The sequence below is a fragment of the Tenebrio molitor genome, chromosome 7, assembly GCF_963966145.1.
Source record: "Tenebrio molitor chromosome 7, icTenMoli1.1, whole genome shotgun sequence".
In the NCBI taxonomy this organism is placed as follows: Eukaryota; Metazoa; Arthropoda; class Insecta; order Coleoptera; family Tenebrionidae; genus Tenebrio; species Tenebrio molitor.
The window spans coordinates 14,593,217-14,612,628 of NC_091052.1; the positions used below are offsets into that span (position 1 = coordinate 14,593,217).

The 19,412-nt window shown below is 36.2% G+C and overlaps 1 protein-coding gene across 5 annotated transcripts in view; it reads left to right on the forward strand.

The window, feature by feature from the left end:
• The window catches only part of LOC138135791 (homeotic protein ultrabithorax-like), a 109,749-nt gene that overhangs the window by 53,312 nt on the left and 37,025 nt on the right, over window positions 1-19,412 (forward strand). For 3 of the 5 annotated variants that reach the window (XR_011161079.1, XM_069054664.1, XM_069054663.1), the window contains exons 2-4: window positions 5,371-5,388; window positions 11,636-11,686; window positions 18,899-18,913. The exons of 1 other annotated variant lie outside the window; for it this stretch is intronic. Coding sequence is in view for 3 of the 4 variants with exons in the window: in XM_069054664.1 (XP_068910765.1) it covers window positions 5,371-5,388; window positions 11,636-11,686; window positions 18,899-18,913 (84 nt within the window). In the remaining variant the exon portion in view is untranslated. The remainder of the gene's footprint in view (window positions 1-5,370; window positions 5,389-11,635; window positions 11,687-18,898; window positions 18,914-19,412) is intronic. One more of the 5 variants, XM_069054665.1, reaches the window with a different exon arrangement.

Genomic DNA, 19,412 nt, shown 5'->3' on the forward strand with positions numbered 1-19,412 from the left:
CATTTCCGGAAATATTTGATTATTAATTAGAATTATTTGATAAACTGCACAGTCTAGAACTAAGAAAATCTGGCGTGAATGTACAAGTAAATTAGTTTGCGATTAAAATAAAATATCAGCTAATTTAGAAAATGTAAATGTTTACTTTATTGTTAATTTACACTGATACATTTATCTTATCATTTTATTTTTCTACCGTAAAATCTGAGAATGATGAGTCGGCAGCATTTTATCCATTTTTCTAAGAATTATTTGTTGGCCATGATTTCATATTTTTTGACTAAGTAGAAGCCGCTCGCAAACTTCCTTTATATAAATTAATATGTACAGATAAAAATATTTCGTTTCTGTTTTATTTCACTCTTAGCATGCGGATTTATTTGTAATAAAATGTAACGATATTTTAATTCTTTTTTCTTGTGCACTTTCCTAACAAATGTATTTTGTAAACATTCGAGGAAAAAACCATTTCAAGTCTTGTAGAAATTGTAGTGGTTCAAGCTTACTTTATTATTTTCAAGCGACCTAGCTTGCAGTAAAAGTAACATTTTTGTAGAAAAAAAAGTTACCCAAAGATACCTTCACAAAAATATTTTGTTAATATGGGGAATTATTTGCAATAAAAAGTCGAAGAAATTATTCAGCAGCACTAAGAATTCATTTCCAGAATGTAATGACCAGATTTAGTAATTTTTTGGCCGAGTAAAGCAGCTCAGAAACTTCTCTTATTTAAATTAATCCCCATAAAATGTTTTTTTTTGCTTCATTTCTCTCTTAGAATCCCGATTAATTTCTAACGAAATTTCGCGATTCTTTAATTCTTTTTTCTTGGGCACTCTTGCAAAAATATTGTTTTTTTCTAATAGCAGATGTTAAAGTGTGCTTTTATCTTATCTATTCAAATCAAAAGGTGAAGTAGCATTTGAATCCCGAGGGTAAATAAAGTCCTACTTTAACTGCAAGGGTAGATAAAGTAATTTTTTTTATTACCCTAACAACGCTCATACTACCGAGATTTTATTTTTTTTTTAATTATCCTAACCACGCTGATTTTAAAAGCTGATTAGTAATGATTTAAAAAAATAATAACAAAATACAAATGCTATAGAAAAAAAAAAATAGAATATTATGCAGGAGAATAAAATTTAATTATCTTCTCGTTGATAAAATACAGTTTTATCGTCTTGTGTAATAAATACCTAACTATTAACTACATAATTATACAGGGTTATGATAAAGTAACGCACAAAATTCAGAAAACGTATAAAGTATTAATTTAAAAAAAAATGCAAAAACACGTCAAACAGTTTTTAGAGTAAATTCTTGCTTTAAAGTATTGTTTCATTTATTTATTAGTTATTATTCAAATCAAGTTTATTTCGTTCTTTATAAATTTTGGTTATTTTTTTATGTAATCCCTACTTAAATTAGATTTTTATAATCCCGAAAAATAAACTCTGTCAAATAATCTAATCGGAATCGTAGCTTCGCATTTGAAAAAAATATTAATGACGTCATAACTTTGACAAATTTGACCCAATTTTTTTTCTATATATGTTAAAAGACGTATAGTTTAAAAAACTGTTTGACGTGTTTTTGAATTTTTTTCAAAAATTAATACTGTGTTTTAAGAATTTTGTTCTTTATTTTATATATTTTTTATCATAACCCTGTATATTATAATAAGAAGTGAAGAGTTTTCACTATATTTGACAACAAAAATGACATTTTCTTTCACAACTTAATTAAGAAAAATTATTTAGCAGGTGGACATCTTTGCTTGTTTCAAGGGGATTTTTTTTAATTGTAGCCATCTGCAAAGCGCATATTATTTATATTATTTAATATAAAATGAAAGGCAAGAAATGTCTGTGTAATGATCATTTGAAAAATGAATCAGCAATAATATCCGCAATGTAAGATCCGGGAAAAAATTTCTTATTTGATGGCAATGACTTTTTTTCTAATCAAGGGGAAAATCTCAAATATTTCTATTTTTCCAAATTTGAATCTGTTGTCTTGTGATGAAAAATAACAAATTTCAGGAACTCCAAAAATGTAGGTATTCTTTGAAAGATTTTTAAGTAAAATTAAAATTGTTCGCGTTTCTGAAATAACAATCGTAAAAAAATCCTAAGAAATGAAATGTTTTATTTCGAAATAAAAATGAAAGGAAATCACTCGATAAAGTTTCGGTGCAATATGCCATTTGCTACTTTGCCAAATTTAGAGTAAAACTGAATTGCTGCTTGTGCTGAATATTTTTATACTTTCAGCATCTCAAAACAAGGAATTTCTGTTGCAGATCATTTACCTTCATAATAATAGCAATATACTGTAAATTTAATAATATGTAGGTATGTATTGGGTTTACCTACTCCAGAAAAAAAAACAGAGAAACTCGTTTTATTTGTTGCACAGATTTAAAACAAATTTAAAAATCTATTGTGTGTTTTTAAAAATAAATAATCTTCGGATAACAAGAACTAAATTATCGCCCGTGATAATTTTGTAAAATGTAGCAACAATAAATCTAAACCTACGAAAGATTGAATTCAATTCATTCACTCTTAATCTAAGAAAAATATTTCTAATTTATTGTTAACAACTTTATATTTTTTTCTCAAAGTATCAAATGTCAAGATTTTTTTTCCTTTCCAAAAAACCTGTTCACCACTTTTTGTGCAAATCATTTTTACATCTCGGCAAAACGTCCGAGTACGCAAACCGTTACCTCGGAATTTTTCTCTTACAATTTATATTCTCTGACTTTTGGGCTTGTCACATCTTATCTATCGCACAGATTTCGGAGAATATTATTGAATGACGTAGTATCCCGCCAGTGTTCTATAAATAACAGCGCACCTCAAGGTTCCATCCACGGACCCATCTAGTTTATCAAATACGTTAACAACTTGCCTTCGTATCCACCAGATCTGATTCACTCGTATTCGTTGCTGACACAGAAAAACTTTTGGTTCACAGTGTCTAATATTTTGTCTTTTGGTTAGCAAAGGAGAAAACATTTTTGCGGACGGGTTTTGTTTTTGAGTTTCCGGAATAGTGAAGAAAGAGTAAATTCTTCGCAGGTTCGGGAGAAGAGAAATGGTGAAAAATTGTAGATGGGTAATAATCGGCGGTTTTAATCGTCGGCTTAACAGATGTTTCGGCGCTGTCCGTCCCACGTCAGTACCGCCGCCATTATCTCCGTCCCGGCGATCAATTTACGGCGGGACTGGCGCGATTTATGGCCGTTATGGAAATAAAGAATATTCAAATCCGCTTTTTTCTATTTCGAACAATCCCAAATAACCCACCTTTGTGGAACGTATCAACGGAATGAAATCACCGGCAATAAATCTGGCCGGAATATAAAAAAATAATCTATAAACACGGGTCTTGCTCAAGAAGCCGAGAAAGTGGGAGTGGTGCGGACGCGGCCCCTCGGACGCGAAGAAGTGTTTTAAACGGACCTCGAGCCACCCCCGGGCGGCGGTGCTCGTCAAACTTTAAAATAAATAATACATAAAGCTCGGCGGACTTACCATAAATATCCAATAGAGCTCGCTAATGTAAGCATTATATTAGGTTGATTTAGGAGGAAACATTGCGATATATTAGAGCTCACGTTACAAATAAAATCCGCCGTTTCTCTATCGAAGTTGCCATTTTGAAATTGAAACGAGTTCAAGACTGCAACATGCCAGTTTTTCATAAGGCGGGGTTCTTGCGTCCATGTCTGGTCAAGACATAAACCATACATGCCGTGGAGTGATGCCAACATGATAACAGTAAATTATAAACAAGTGCGGTGGCGCAAAAACTCGGGTTTAATTGCGTTTTTTCCGCGGGATGTTCGCGGAATGCTGCGCGATGTCTTCGTGTCCGGCGCGGGTTCTTATGGAGATGTCCCGAAGGATGACGTCTGCATCATGTCCGACCTGTCGAATTGAATGTGCGCGCGAGGGTGCAACAATCTCGCCTAACCTTTAAAGAGAACGGTTGCATTTTTACGGCCGCTGCACGACCATGCATCTGGCTGTCATGCGGTTGCACAACCACTAGAAAATCTCATGTTTTCATTCTCCTTTCAGGAAATGTTCATTATGTACGGCACAATCAGCTAAATTATGATGCAAGGAGCGTTCCTCGGTGGTCTCAATCTCGTTTTAAATATCGATATTAGAGACTCCCCATAAAACACATCAAGCGAATAACTATAAAGCCCTTTTAGGCTTCTTTACGACTTTCTAAAGTATGGGATTTCGAGAAATATTGCCCTTATAGACAAAGCTTTATTGCGTTGTCGGCTATATCAGTGCGTCCAAATGGTGACAAACTACCCTCGTAGCTTCTCATATCGGACGACCATTTTTGCCCACATTTACATAAACAAATAACCGCTGATTAAGCGCCACCGGACACTTATTACGTTTCCCATTTCCGCAGAATGTTTGTCTTTGCGGTCACGTCCCATTCCTCAAGCGCGTCTTCCCTTTATTGCAGGGGTGCCGCACCCCCATCGCAACGCGACCGATAAAGACGCCCAAATTTTTACCGAGCGTTGTTGCTTCTTGTACGAGGGGGTTGCTGCTGTCTGCCGTGTGGGGTCGCGTCTCTAATTAAACCGATGACCTGATGCTCGATTTATCGCTTCCATTTGCTGCAATTAGACACCACGAATGAATTAACCGAGTGATTGATTTATGCATCGGTTCAAACAGACTCGGATTCAAACAGGTTCTTGCAGAATTTTTTCCTCACTATTCCGCTATTAATTATTTTTAAAGAGCTTATCAGTCGCCGGTCGGATTATCTGATTTATTTGTTTGTTGTTTGGTCTGTTGGAGTCTCGCAAGAGTCTGCTGGAATTTTATTATTAAATTTTGTACTGAATACGAATACGGGGTGGGGGCGGTTTATTGTGTTTTTAATGGCGCGTACGTCGCTTTCCTATATGAAGAATTTTTATGTGGCCCACATATTTTTCCAAAAAAATTATTTGATCATTTCGTAAAAAAATCATACTTAGTTCGTTTACGTTCGGCATGTTTGTGTCGGGTCAAAGGAATCAATAATTTTGGCCAAATTATGACAAGATGTAAACAAGATGGAGCGAATTAATCATTTCGGTCGAAAATAGAATATTCTTGTGGAGATTCTTGTGTTGAGTTGCCGCCGCTCTCGAAATAACCTTTGAAATGTTTAAACACTACGACTGTTGTTATTTAGTGATTGCATCGGAAGATTCAACATATCAATATTTTTGGAGATGCTTCAGATCTAAGAGCATTTTTCATTTTCATTTTTATAACATATTTGAAATGTGACGTGTTTACAAAATAATTATCAGAAATTATTCTCTTCTAGGGACACTATGTAAGATACGTAAGTATTGGAAGGTGGCAGTAAATTAGATTTTTCTTTTTTTTTTTCGGGCATCACCAAAAATATTGGACGACCTGTTCAGTCGATTCTTTTTTTTGATAATATTAGATTATTGTAGTGTTAGTACTTACTGTTATTATTAAATATTAAAAAAAAATATTCTAATATATTTTTACGAACATTTCTGGTTCAATAAAATCAAAATGTACAAATTGGAATTCTTCTTAATTAGTCCACTGTGTAGCTTTTTTCATAAACGTAAAGAAAATCTAGAAGGATCTTGAAAATCATCACGAAGACCCTTAGGTATGTTAAATATTACTTCAAGAAAAATTTTAATTGAAAAATTTTACTTCTGGAAAAATTGCAGCAAACTGCCGGTGTTAATGTTAGTTTCATTTCTCCTAGAAAAACTATAAAGAAGACATAATAAAAAAATCAGACAACTAATTCCCATCAAAGTTACATCAGCAAAAATATTTAGTTAAATTCCTTGACGAACGATTACCTAATCTTTCTCTTTTGACTGGAATCTTTTTATTGGAAAACTATTGAGAGAAAAATATGTTCAATATATTTTTATGAAAACTGTTTCTTTTAATAAAATCAAATTTTGTAAATTGTAGTTACGAAAATTCTTCCTAATCAATCAAATAATAAATACAGCAATGTCTCTCTTTTTTCATTAAAAGTGAAAAAGCTACAAGAATCTAGAAAATCATTACTGCAGTTATTGCGTTAAATGTTCATCAAAAAATTTCATTAATAACAATTTTTAAATTTTTTGGGTGTGGCTGCAAACCGTAGATGTTAATGTTAGTTTAATTTCTTCTAGGTGACTGTAAATTAGATTTTTCTTTTTTCCTTTTGAAAGTGTAGAGAGATTTGCGAGAGTTATTATAAAATCCTGACAACGATTTCCCATCAAAGCTACATCATGAAAAATATTTCATTAAATTCTTTGACGAGCGATAAATTTGTTTGTTCTTGTTAAAAATATTAGATAATTTTAGCATTGGTTTGAATGTTTTTATTACAAAACTACAAGAGAAAAAATGTGTTGAATAATTTTCATTTAACAAAATCAAATTTTACAAATTAGAGTTGTGAAAATCTAACGTGAAGCGTTAGAAATACCTGTTTCTTCTTCTACAAGAATTCTCAAAATCACTACTAGGCCTTGCATTAAATTATAGACTAAGAAAAATTGAGATAAGTGAATTTTTTGGTGTATTTGCAAGCCGTAGATATTAATGTTATTTTAATTCCTCCAGAAACTATGTAGAAAGTTGTACTCGTAGCTAATTGGAAGGTGGCAATAAATTAAATTTTTCTTTTTTCTTTTGCAAGTATAGACAGCTTTACAAGAATTATTACAGAATACTGGCAACTATTCCGTATCAGTTACATCAGAAAAAATACCACTTACATTCTTCAACAACCAACAATTTTTTTTATTTGATTCCACTGTTTTTATTGCGAAGTTATTAAGTGGGAAAAAATTGTTTAACACGTTTTGATGAAAATTTCTCTTCCGATAAAATCAAATTTTGTAAATTAGAATTGTTTTCCCGATCAGTCCAAGATGTACCTTTAAAAACGGCAACAATTTCTCTTTCTCTTTTTCCATAAATCTACGAGAATCATCACTAGGGATGTTACCTTAAATCTCGGATTAAGAAGAATTCAGTCAATTAAAGAGAAATAATTTTCCATGTATTGCTGGTTGTCGTAGATTGATTCAATTTCTTATTACCGAAAAATAAATTACACCAAGGCAATAATAGTAGATTATATCACTAAGAGTAGAAGTGAGTCTTTTTGTGCTAAGCTAAGAGATTGAAAACCGAGACGAAGTCGAGGTCGGCAACTGGGCGAAGCACAACAAGACTCACTTCTATTCTGAATGATATATGTATACTATTTTATCTTCAAGCGGATCACAAAAAAATGAACTCATTTAAGTATTTTCTTTTCTGCAGCAAAATTACAATTTTCAAATTTTAAGCCACCAATAATTAATTTCTAGTTCTCTTGTTGCAATATTATAAGTACTTGAAGGTTCAATAATATTAGTAAAGTCTACTAAAGTGTAAAGTTTACTTTTTAACGTTGAACGGCCATCTTACTATTTTTGACACGGGCGACTCGTGCAATGGCACTTGTTTAATATTGGGTAATAATTTCGTTATTTTGCTTTTTATAGACTTTTTTAAAATAGAGATAATTTAATTATTAAATATTTCGTGTAATTATTATTGATGAATAAATCGTGAGAAATGCTTCAAATGACCTCACAATTGACTCTGTTGAGCCTCCTGTGGACATTTCAACACCTAGGATTTGAAGTACATATTTCTAGTCCGCTTACAAAAAAAAGTCACTTCAACCGTTTCTGTAGAGATACACAAAAGCGCTATTTTCGACCGCTTGAAAATAAAATCAAATTTCGTGTTCTCACAATTGTTGTCAAAAATGTGTTGGTTTTAACAAAATATTTTCTCTCATTTTGGCACCCGTCAAGATTTTTTCTTTTTTTTTTAGCACATATTTAATAAACCCACTCTGGCTAGTTCTCGGGTCAATTCCGTACCTGCAATTTTAAGAGAAAATAACGATAATCATAATGGGTGCGATCAGACGGAGGTTACGGCCCGTTTGCTTCGCAGCCACTTTAATCGTAAATTACGCCAGGACGCAAGCAATTTCCTTAAAGACAAAATTACATATGAGTTCGCGTCGATGCTGACCGCACACAAAATGTTCGTCTTTCGACGAGCACCACCCCCATTCGGGTGGAGAAGGGGTGGTTTCTATGACAAACCGTTGTTGGTGTCCTGCTAATTGAGACCGCCGCCGTATTGTGCAACAAATCTCTTCGGGCGCTTAGTTACGGGGTGCGATGTTGCAGTCCATAACACGGCTGGTGTTTTACGATCGCGCAACTTCCATAAATCGCTTGAACGAACATTCGCCGATTTTGTTTGTTCGCGACGCGAGGCGGTTATCCGATATTCGGAGGCTCGTTAGGTGATCGGTTTATAACGAGATGGCGGGGTTGGATTTTTGCCGTCTGGGTGAAGGACTGTCGGCATTGAAGTGGCCGCCATCGAAACGCAAAAACCTAACCGAACCGACCAATCAGTTTTTGTGCGAACGGCGATACATTTTTGATATGTGGGCTCGTCAGGAATGCGCTCTCGTCTCGGCTTAATAGGGCATCGCCGTTAGATGGTCGATATGTGTGCCTCGAATATTATTAGAAACGGTTTTTTCGAGTCGGAGGCAGAAAAGTGGCCAACGGCAAAAGCTTGTCCGTCCAATTCCATCTCATTAGCGGAGGAAATGCCGGTGACAGCAGCGGAGGCTTGTCGTGTTGGGGCCTTATATAGAACCGGTTGCTCCACGATGCAGATTCTTATTACTCGGCCAATCCTGCTGTTCTTCGCAGCTATTCGATAAGGTTATCTGCGCTCTTTAGGTGCCGGCCCAGTGCCTTTAACAACCGTTATTGAGTAATATAATGGCACAATTAGCAAAATCGCATATCGGGAATGCCACTTTCAAAACTCGACCATTAGCGCTACCGAAACGGTTTTATGGCCTAGTCTGCCCTTATTGCGCTCACCTGCAAATGACACTTCAATCATCGGACCCCGAAGAGATACCGACGACTCTCGACGAACCAAATTACCAACTATTTACACCGATGGCCCCTCTGATCGGACATTTTCTCCCAGAACGATGCAAAATGGACGAGGCAAAATCATTTCTTCTACTAACTCGCTTACAACATATTATTTTTTTCTCTTACTCTCTACCTGCGAGTTTGGGAACTGATCCGACTACGGCGTAACCCATAATTGACCACCATTTTACAACAAATACCATGGATGGGCATTGACCCAAACGGCAATTTTCCTTAGATAATTGTAATTAGTGCCAGATACCAACAGAGCTCCGTACCATCATGATACATTTTTTTTTCTCATCATTAACTCTACTGCACAGGTACCGAGTCATTCGTTTTTTTTTTTTTTTTGTAAAAAATAAATCTTGGAAATGATTCTAATCTTCCACGGTAACGAAAAGAATTTTTGTTAGAGGTATTGGATTCTCTCATGGGCTGTGACCTTGGAAATATCTGCGCAAAGGCTGAAACTGAAAACGTCGACTACTTTTGATGCAAATAGATGATAAAGAGAGACGACACTATCGTAACGAATGACGGATGTTTTCCGGTCGGTTTGTAGCCCCTACTTGAGACCGATATTTGTCGCTTGCGCATATATGACTCATAGCCCATGAGAAAATCCAACACCTAGCAAAAATTGAGTGCCAAAAAAATAATGTTTTTTTTTTCTTTGTCAAGATGGACGAAATTCAAAGTTTGTCGAAAATATTTTTACTGTTCAAATTTTAATTGTTTTCAATGAAGAAGATTTGGAAAATTCTCTACGAATTTGTCTATGTGAAGGATAGCAATTCAACCACGTCATAACCCATAATAAATCATATTAAAACAAATAGGTACCATGGAGGGGCATTGAGCTAAACAAATTTTCTATACTGTTGTAATTAATTATAACCAGATAACCAGATAGTGTTACAATGAAGATTTAAAAAAATACAATTCTTTTTGTCTGAGGTCTTTCTTGATGGCCAGTTCTGAATTTTCTGTCCAAGAAAAATATTTTTTTTTTTAACAAAGTACGTAATTTTTTTTTAGAAACTTCTCTATGATTTTATCTATCAACGATCACACCATAACCCATAATTAACTACGATTTTCAAACCTATACCAGCATGATCCACACAACATATAATTAATTATAAAGTATCAGTGTAGCAATGAAAAAAACAAAATTCTTTTGCTTTGTTTTTTTTTGTTCATAACAAAATTGTTAAGTCAATTGACAAATTGGGACAATTCTTAACAGTTCTCTGAAAAGTTAAGCCAAATTTGATATTTTGCGAAAGAGACAAAACTGTTTCTATATTTTTGTGAATAATTGTTAATTACTCGTTAATTTTGCTGGTGTTGCAATTCTTCGCTTCGCCCTCCCCATCAGGCGCCCCCTCACCCCGTCGCTGCCCCATCGGCCGTTAAAATTTACGCTTTACACACTTGTCTTATTTATGGCGGCGCGTTTGCCTCTCTCCCATTTATATATCTTTCGTCGTGAATTAGTTTGAAACTTGGTAGTATTTTAAATTTAAAAATAAATCTCTCTCATGCCTTGCTACCAAAATTAATTGCTAAATATATTATCACCTCGCGTCTCCGCATCCTGTATTTCCATTAAGAAAAAAAAAACCATCCAACCACCCGAAGCCTCGATGATTTACAACCCCAAACAGCCCGCTCCGAGTTAATAACGTTTTAAAAAAGTGCACACCTTTTAGGAAAAAGCGCCCGGACCGTCGTAAAACTTTCTCCGGAAAAATTTCGATTGTTGCAAGAGGTTCGCGTTTCTCTTTTTTACGCCTTGTTATTTTTTAGGGGAGCTAACGGTCTCTGGTACCTGGAGATTTATTGCGGGTGCGCTGGGATAGGTACTTCAATTATCTATTGACATATTGCATTACCGGCGTAAACCTAATGCAAATTTATGGAGCTTCACGTTTCCATTTAGCATAGAATATTAATATGTGGGACGCGTAATCGTGACGAATTAACTCGCACTATCGCGGAAAAGTCCCCGATCCCGAATTTCCACCTCGATTATCATCAATTACACTAATTCAAACGCAAAATAATTGGTAATTTACTCAACCACCAACAGCGCAAAGCGCAACAAATAAACAACAAAAATCGCCAGGAGGAGCTTCTGGAGTAGCCCAAGGGCGGACAACAGAACCACCGTTATTCTCTTAAAACATACACGGAAAAATAAACAAATTGAAGTACTCGAAAATAAAATTTGTATTTGACAGTTTACGTTAACAGCTCTTGGGGTAGCTCAAGGGTGGACGCTAGAACTTTTGTTATCATGTTAAAAGAATTGTATTTGAGAGTGTCAAGTGTCAGTAAAACGGCAACAAGCTTTGAAAGAATTTTTTTTTGGAGTTGCTCAAGGGTGGAGTCTAGGTGCGCTGTTATTGGTTGTATTTGCGCACCGAATATATTATTGTGGTTGTTATCACCGATATTATTAGCATTTGTCGCGTCGTAATCAACTTCCTGCAATAAACTAGCAGTTCCTTGTGTGGTGGCACTCCACTAATGCAGTTCGTTTATTTCCAGGTGAGGAGTGTAGCATGTTTGGGAGTTTATCACTAGACACCCCGTTAACTGGTAATTAACCGCTACAATGGCAACCGTGAGTACATATCATGATCCATCTCGTTCACTTGCACACCATCCTCTCTCACCCTCGCCCATCTCTCTCCCCTTAAGAGAAGGCGCATTGTATCCTCCGATCCATCCGCCCGTGATATTATATTACCCTCGACTATTGGATCGTGTAATAACCCGATATACACGGCTCGGGGAAGGAATAAACTCGATGCAATTATACAGAGCATGGATGATGACCTCCGTTAAAAGTCGACGTTATCTCAACTTTTCAGATAAAACAAACTAAGCTAATCGCCCCGTTTCTTCTCCTTTATCGACGGATCGAATTTAATCGGGGGTTGTTTTCGGGAAATATTGTATGGCGGCCACGGAGACGCAGGGGAGATTTGTCGGAGAAAATTTTAAGATGTGTTAAACAGCTCAGAACCAGCCGGGAGATTTGCGGCGGGAAGGGGCGGCTGACTGGACGGGGGGTGCGTGAGGGTTGGGGGGCAGGTAAGTCACGCTTGGGAATCGAAGAGCTAAGGGCTCCCAACAATTTTTTTTTTTGGCTTGGAATTTTTTAATAGAGCTCTGGGATAATAGTACCTTCGGTACTGTATTGGAAAAGGCAAAAGTAGGACCAGATTCATAAATTAGAAATGTAAAAGAATTTTAACTCATTAAATAATTCTTCTAAGGGAAAAATTCTCTTTTAACCATGGGCAATGCAATTGATGTAGCAAAACCTGTGTGGTACCACTGTCGAATAAATTAGATATTTCCAAAACTGGCTGGCTCATTTTGTATTTGATTGAAAGCGTGTTGAATATTATTAATAAAATGTTTTAGTGTCTCTGGAAAAAAGCAATTTCCTGAAATTGAATATGTATTTTCAAAAATATTTCTACTTTTTTTTTTTTGTTTAAAAACATATTTTCTCTTTTGTATTTTTTGTTGTATCAAGACGAACATGAATGAGATTGTGACTTTGCCGAAGAAAATTTGAAATGTTGATTAGTACTCTAAATTTTGTAAAGGGCAGTAGACAAGTGGGGTAATACAGTCAGTACCTTCAGTACTGTAAAATAAAGATCATGGACTTCTTGTTACTAATTTAAAAATTTAAATCTGCAGTAGATCCAGATTAATGGAGTAGAAATAAAAAAGAAAGGGTTTATCAAAGCTCCGCTATGGTACTACCGCAGAACAAATTGCTTACAGAAGTTGCGGATTTTTATAAAATCAAAGAACTTTATTGAAATTGTGTGACCCTTAACTGCTTGAAGGAATTACATATTTAGTTTCTCTACGGAGAGAATTTTTCAAAATCAAAAATAATTTTTATTTTGGATTTCGGTACCAAAGGAAAATGTGTTACATTAATTTTTGTAAGACGGAGAATATTGTGAATCTCACGAAGAGATATTTCAATAATTTCAAATGTTATATCTCTACATATTTTTAAAACCAACAGTAGGTACTAGAAAATTTAACTAATGGTACTTCAGTACTGTAAAATTGAGAATTAGCAATTTTTGAATGTTTGAAGACACCGATATTTCTGTACCACCACAAAATAGGATATTACACTATAAGTGATGAAAGTGCCTGATTTTTCAACGAGCAATAGGTGATATACTCACGAGCGCCAGCGAGTGAGGATAGTATTGCGAGTTGAAAAATCGCACTTTGATCACGAATTGTGTATATAAATTTTCCTCACTAGTGAGTTTACTTTATCCATTTCCCTCACTAGTGATGCAAACGCCTATTTTCCTCACTAAATTGAGTGATGAAAGTGTATCATTTCCAAAACTTGCAAATCTTGATAAACCATCTAACTGTATGACATGATGTAAATATTTTTTTTTTCAAAATTGAATGATTTCTTTTGATTCGTTTCCTTTCCTATAAAATAATTTTTTCCTTGCATGTCCTTTTGTATCGCATGCGACTGTCCAGACTCATTAGGTGAGAGTTAGCGACCGGAAGTGGAATAAAGCAAAGGATTAAAACCCAATAAATTATCTTGCAATCTGGAGTCCTTTTTCATTAGGTGCAAAGTCCGCGATAAGCACGCATAGAGAAACGGACTGCGATGCCTCCGAAGTTCACTTGTCAGTCTTTGATTGATTCATACCGATACGTTGACCATTCTATGTAGATTGAGACGTATAAACTCCGAATGACATATCTTGCGTTATGTCCGTCTTAGCACAAGTACGGACTCAGTTCCACGGATCTAAATCCGGCTTCAGGTCACCCTCGATTTCCATAATAGAGTCGTACGGTCGTGTTGTTGTTATGGCATAAATCACGCGGTAAACGTGGGTTTATGAAGTGACTCATGCGTAAGGGAACATAACGTAGACGTATTGCATTCCCGGTCACGTATCGACGTTTATTACTTATTGATGGGCGCAGGGGCAGCGTCCCTATTGGTCATGAAACGTCCAATGGGACAGATGCACTTTTTATTATTCGATACATTTTAGATTAGCAAAGGCGTGCGGTATTGTTGCGAGAGGGTCCGACTCTTCGTAAATCATCTTTGACAGTTTTTAAGTGGCGGCTTTTGTCCAATTTAAGTGGATTCCGATCGGCTGATTGTCTACTAGCAACAGATGTCTGATTTATTCGGAACGCAACGGAAATATCCTACAAACTGTGAAATTGAAGAGAATTCTTGAAAAAATCGTACCGCAGGTACTGCCGCCGCCGCGGATGGTGTGGGTGACTCTTCCTCCGACTAAATTTAAGACAAAGACATCCTTGAGAGTCCGGTTAGTGGGTGAAGGTTTAGATTGAGCGAGGTCCGATCATATCTCATATGAATACCGATCGGCAGAGATAGAATAGAGGAATGGCAGACTCAACTGCTGGAACCAGTTTAGAATAAATTTTTCATATTTTCCTGAATGAGTTGTCGAGAGCGAGCTTTATCCAGTGTAAAAACGCGACCGTCGAAAGGACACCATGAGAAATGTACTTAATAAATGATCCTTTTAGACACGCTCGACTCGCCGGAACTGATCTTTAATATGATGCCTCTGGTCGAGATCTACGACTGAAAATTACCCATCAAGAGCGAAGCTGTCATAAGAATGCAGTTGTGCTATCGGCAGCTGATATTAGCCGCCCATTTAATTCCATATCAGTAGCCGAACCGCTGAATTTATCGTCGCGTAATTACGAGATTATTGAAAACGATACGGTACTCCATGGGATTATTTATATGGGGGTTTGAAGTACCACAAGTGCAGGAAGTCGGGTTCGGTACTAAATGGATGCTGGAACCTAAATGTGCTCGAGAAACAGGATTTTGACACATTTTGGAAGATTGAAATAGAGCGAGTACCTAATGGGTACTCCCACAGATTAAATAAAAGTCTTCAATTAAATTACGTTTTTTGAACTAACACAGTTTTAATGCCATCAGACATTTTCAAAAACACTTTTTTATTGATTGTGGAAGTTTTTCGAGAAATTTTGAAACGTCTTGATTCCTATGTACACATTTCTTTCCCCATTTTCTGAAATTTAATCTTTTTGAACTCTTGGCCGTTTCCGACCGAGCGTAGAAAATTTAGTTTCCGTTTCGAGATCTCCCTTAATCCCTTTCTAATGGATTCCCTTGTTGGCGATCTTCCTCCAGCAATCCCGTCCGAAATTTGCTTCCACCTTGCAGAATCCGAGCGAGTTTGTTGTCGAGTTGTTGCGGTCGCCGGTCTAGTCCTCTTGGAGCAATTCCGTGTAAAGTGTCGGCGGCGGGGCCTCCGCACTCTCCGGTCCTAACGGCGGCGGTTCCTCTCGTTTCGTCTAATGAGAGCTTGCTTCGCGTTCGAGGTCTGCGGAGGACGCGTCGTTTTACAACCGTCAAGAATTTTAATTCTTCGTTCTGTCGAGGAATTTTATTTGCGCGGAAGGCTGTCGGCTGTCGGTCTGTCGTTCCAGAGGCACGAACTGGGGACATGAGGCTCGCCTCTCCTCCTTGTAATTGGATTCTCATTTCCGACGCACTCAGAATGGCGATAAAGGCCGGCTTATTCTTTATAACGAGGCAGCACTTAGAAAATTTTAATTGGCCGCGTCCTTTTTTGGATGTCGGCGGCGGCGTTCGCGGCTCGTATTTAGAACCCGGATCGATTTATCATCGGCCGCTCGGTCGGGAATTATTTAATATTATTAAAATATTTGCGAGGGCAAAAACGCCACCGTACACCGGAACACCGGTTGCAAGGCAGGTGCAAGTTCTTGCGGCCTCAGCCGGTGCCTTCCAGACTGCAGTATTTGTGCAACGGCTGCATTATTTAATTAACTGCAATTTTTTAATGCCAACATTAACAACCTCGCCGATCCAGATTAAATTATGCGACGAGGCCTTTTATAGAATTATTGCTACGAAATGTGCAACGATTCGTTAACGGGTTTCTAATTTTCCCACGGAATTATTTATGGGCATGGACGCTCGACCAACGACCGCCGCCCATCCAAAAGCCGTAACCATTTCCCCGAAACGAAACTCAAAAAATTCTTCACCCATCTTGTCTTATCAAATTTACCTTTCAAGGTTTTAAACAATTTTTAAAATTTTTCCAAAATTTTACTTTTAAAACAACATTGCCGTGCTTTCGGAGCGAAACAAAGAAATCCATCTTTATCATGGTCTCTTGATCCTGTCAAAAATCAAGCTGTAATGACAAACATTTTTGCATCATTTTTAAAAATTTTGTTTTTTTTTATTTTTTTCAAATTTGTTATTTGAGAAACCGCAACACAATTTTGTAGTAAGATTGCATTGTTACATTTTTTAAAATTGTTTTAAGGATCTTCAAAAAAAATTACAATTTGTCGAATTTTAATCTGTACTGTTTATTGTTATTTTCTTAAATGAGAAGAAGACTTTTAAGAAATTTTGCAAAGTTTTGACAAGTTTTTGCACTTTGTGAAGAAATTTTTGTTCTCCATTAAAATCTTTCAAGAACCTAAATGACTAGTTGGTCTTGACAGTGAGATAAAAATTTGATTCCAAAAATATTATACGTATTTCTGTTCTGATACCAATTTTTTTTAACTATTTTGGGATACATTTTCTTTCGTTTTTAAACTTTATTAAAGAAAATTCTAATCGTCCTGTGGAATTATTTATAAGCATGACACACCACCGCACGCTCTTCCAACAACCGCCACCGTCGCCCCTCTAAAATTTATTCCTGTTCTCATAAATTACCACCCCAAGGATTGTCTTCAAGACTCATGAATCCAATTCTAAATAAAAAAAAATTGGTCATTTTAACACAATGCCTAGAAAAAAAATCGTTAAAAAATTTTGAAAATATTCTTTTTTTATTTTGAATCTGGTCTTATTCTGCGGCAAAAGGGTCTCTTTTAGATACAAAAAATGTTGTAGTTTTTGTACCTTTGCTAAAGTTCTTTGAACAATATTCATTTTGAGTGGTCAATTAAGTACTGTTCTTTGCATAATAAACCTGACAATTTTATCAAGCTTTGTAATTCAGGCTTTAGATTTTATTTGTCGTAAGAAATCAACACAATTTACATTTAACAATGTTTTTAGAGAATTTGCAAATGATAAAATCTAAGTTCAGGTGTTTTTTACAATTCTTTATTAGAAATATGTCCAGTTTATTCAGTGCTGTAAATTAGGCGTATTTGGGCCCGGTTGCATAAAGCTTAGTTAACATCATGTCAGCTAACAACGCGTCAAGTCGGAAATCCGCCCATTTGATTGACTGATTCAAATCCAATGTTAAATATCCCCCAATCAGATCGCTTGACAGTATGTTAACTTTAACAACGAATTGACATCGCTTTATACAACCGGGCCTTGGTGTATTTTGAAATAAAGCTCTTATTTTCCCTAAAAAAAAAAAAAAAATCCAAGACCGCGTCTGGTCAATTTACACATTTTCTCCGGAAAAAGAGAAGCTTGAAGTAAATATAAATTTTTATTACATATTAAGAATCTGTTTGAACATTTTTATCCAACAAATTATCACTTTCCTAAAAAGATTTTTACGTTTTCTACTTCTGACAATATTTTGGAAAGACTCATTTTGTGGCTATGAAACCTCATTAAAAAACTGGTACAATACAGAGGAACAATTTTATCGGGCTGTGTAACTAAGGATAAGAAATGTATACAAAATATGATAATTTATTCATATTTTAGAATATCTTTTAAAGAAATAGTCAATTTGCAAATGATGATAACATGCAATTTTATTTATCATGTACAATTCTTTGCACTATAATTTACTAATTTGTGTAAATTTGATTTTCAGAATACATATTTACAACAAAAATTTAGCAGACATTTTTACTGATTTTAATACTGGAAAAGACGAAAAACTAATTCAAAAAAAATCACTACGATCCACTCTGGAGATACCACACAATACAATAAATTATTCAATTGATTTAACAGTTGTAGCAGATGTCATTTTAGACAAGCAGTACGATTCGTTGCATAATAAGCTTGACTAATCTCATGAGGCTGTGTAACTCCGGCTTCAGCTCTAGCGAACCTCTAAGAACGTAGACAATTGTCCATTTTCCACGTTTGACAGCGTCGTTTGATTTGTGGCCAATAAACAAGCGCTGAAAGATGGCGGCTGTCTCATTAAGGCTCGTTACGTCGCCGCATCTTCTTCCCGTTCCTCCTCCTGTTCAGATGGAAAGTGTGTTTTCGTTTTCTGTCAATTTGGGTAATAAATGAGCAGAAATAGCGTCGACCAATCGGCCGCCAACTCTAAAGAAGCCATTCGGTGCACTCGGTCGGTTCATTAGAGCCTCCGTTATGAGATATTGTCAACGGTTGAGCACGATGGCTCAGCAGTTAGTCACGTGGTCGTCGCCCCGCCCCTCATTGTCTCTAATTATAGGTTGGATTACTAAGTGCATTTGCTAATGGTACGCAATTACGCGCTACTGTAAATTATAATGTAATTAATCGCCCAGTGATTTTCCTTGAATCTCTCCATATTGATGCACATTCTGCGGATTTAACGGATTCTTTCTTCATCACCTCGCTTAATTGCATACTCGCCTCGTATAACAAGACGCAACGAAATGGGAATGGCCGGTTTTTCTTCTCACCGTACACACATTATTTATTAAAAACCTTTTTTTTTTTCGAGACGCACCGTATCATTTATTTTTAAGTTTCACTGTTCTGTTCATATTCCAAAACTGATTTTTTTTCAGATTCAATGACTTTTGGTAAGTGTAGCTTCGGACAAAATTTTTTTTGTTGAAATCGGAAGGTACGTACGCACTTTTTTCAAATTTGCAACCAAATTGCATTTATTAAGACGCTGCACAGCTCCACTGCTGCACCGTTCTTACTAAACCAAATTTTGTTGCAATCCAAAACCATTCACACTTCACTTTAACAACACTTTTTGGGTTTGCTCCCTATTAATTGCGCCGACAGTCAAAAGTAAACTCCGCCGACACATTTTTTAATCATTTGAGATTTGAGTTTTGCTTGAAATTTTCCGCCTCCTTCCACTTGCAAGCCGCGTCCTGATCCTTCTAGCCCCTTTCTTGCCACGACCGTCTAAATGCGCAAACTGAAATCCCACTTTTGCTCATTTCGAAAACTCGCGAAATCTGGCGAGCTTAAAACTTCCCCAGCTCCTCCACACACTTATTTTAATGCAAATGCGAAGGTGGCACCGGTCATGAGCATAAAAACACCCCGCGGACGACATCTTCG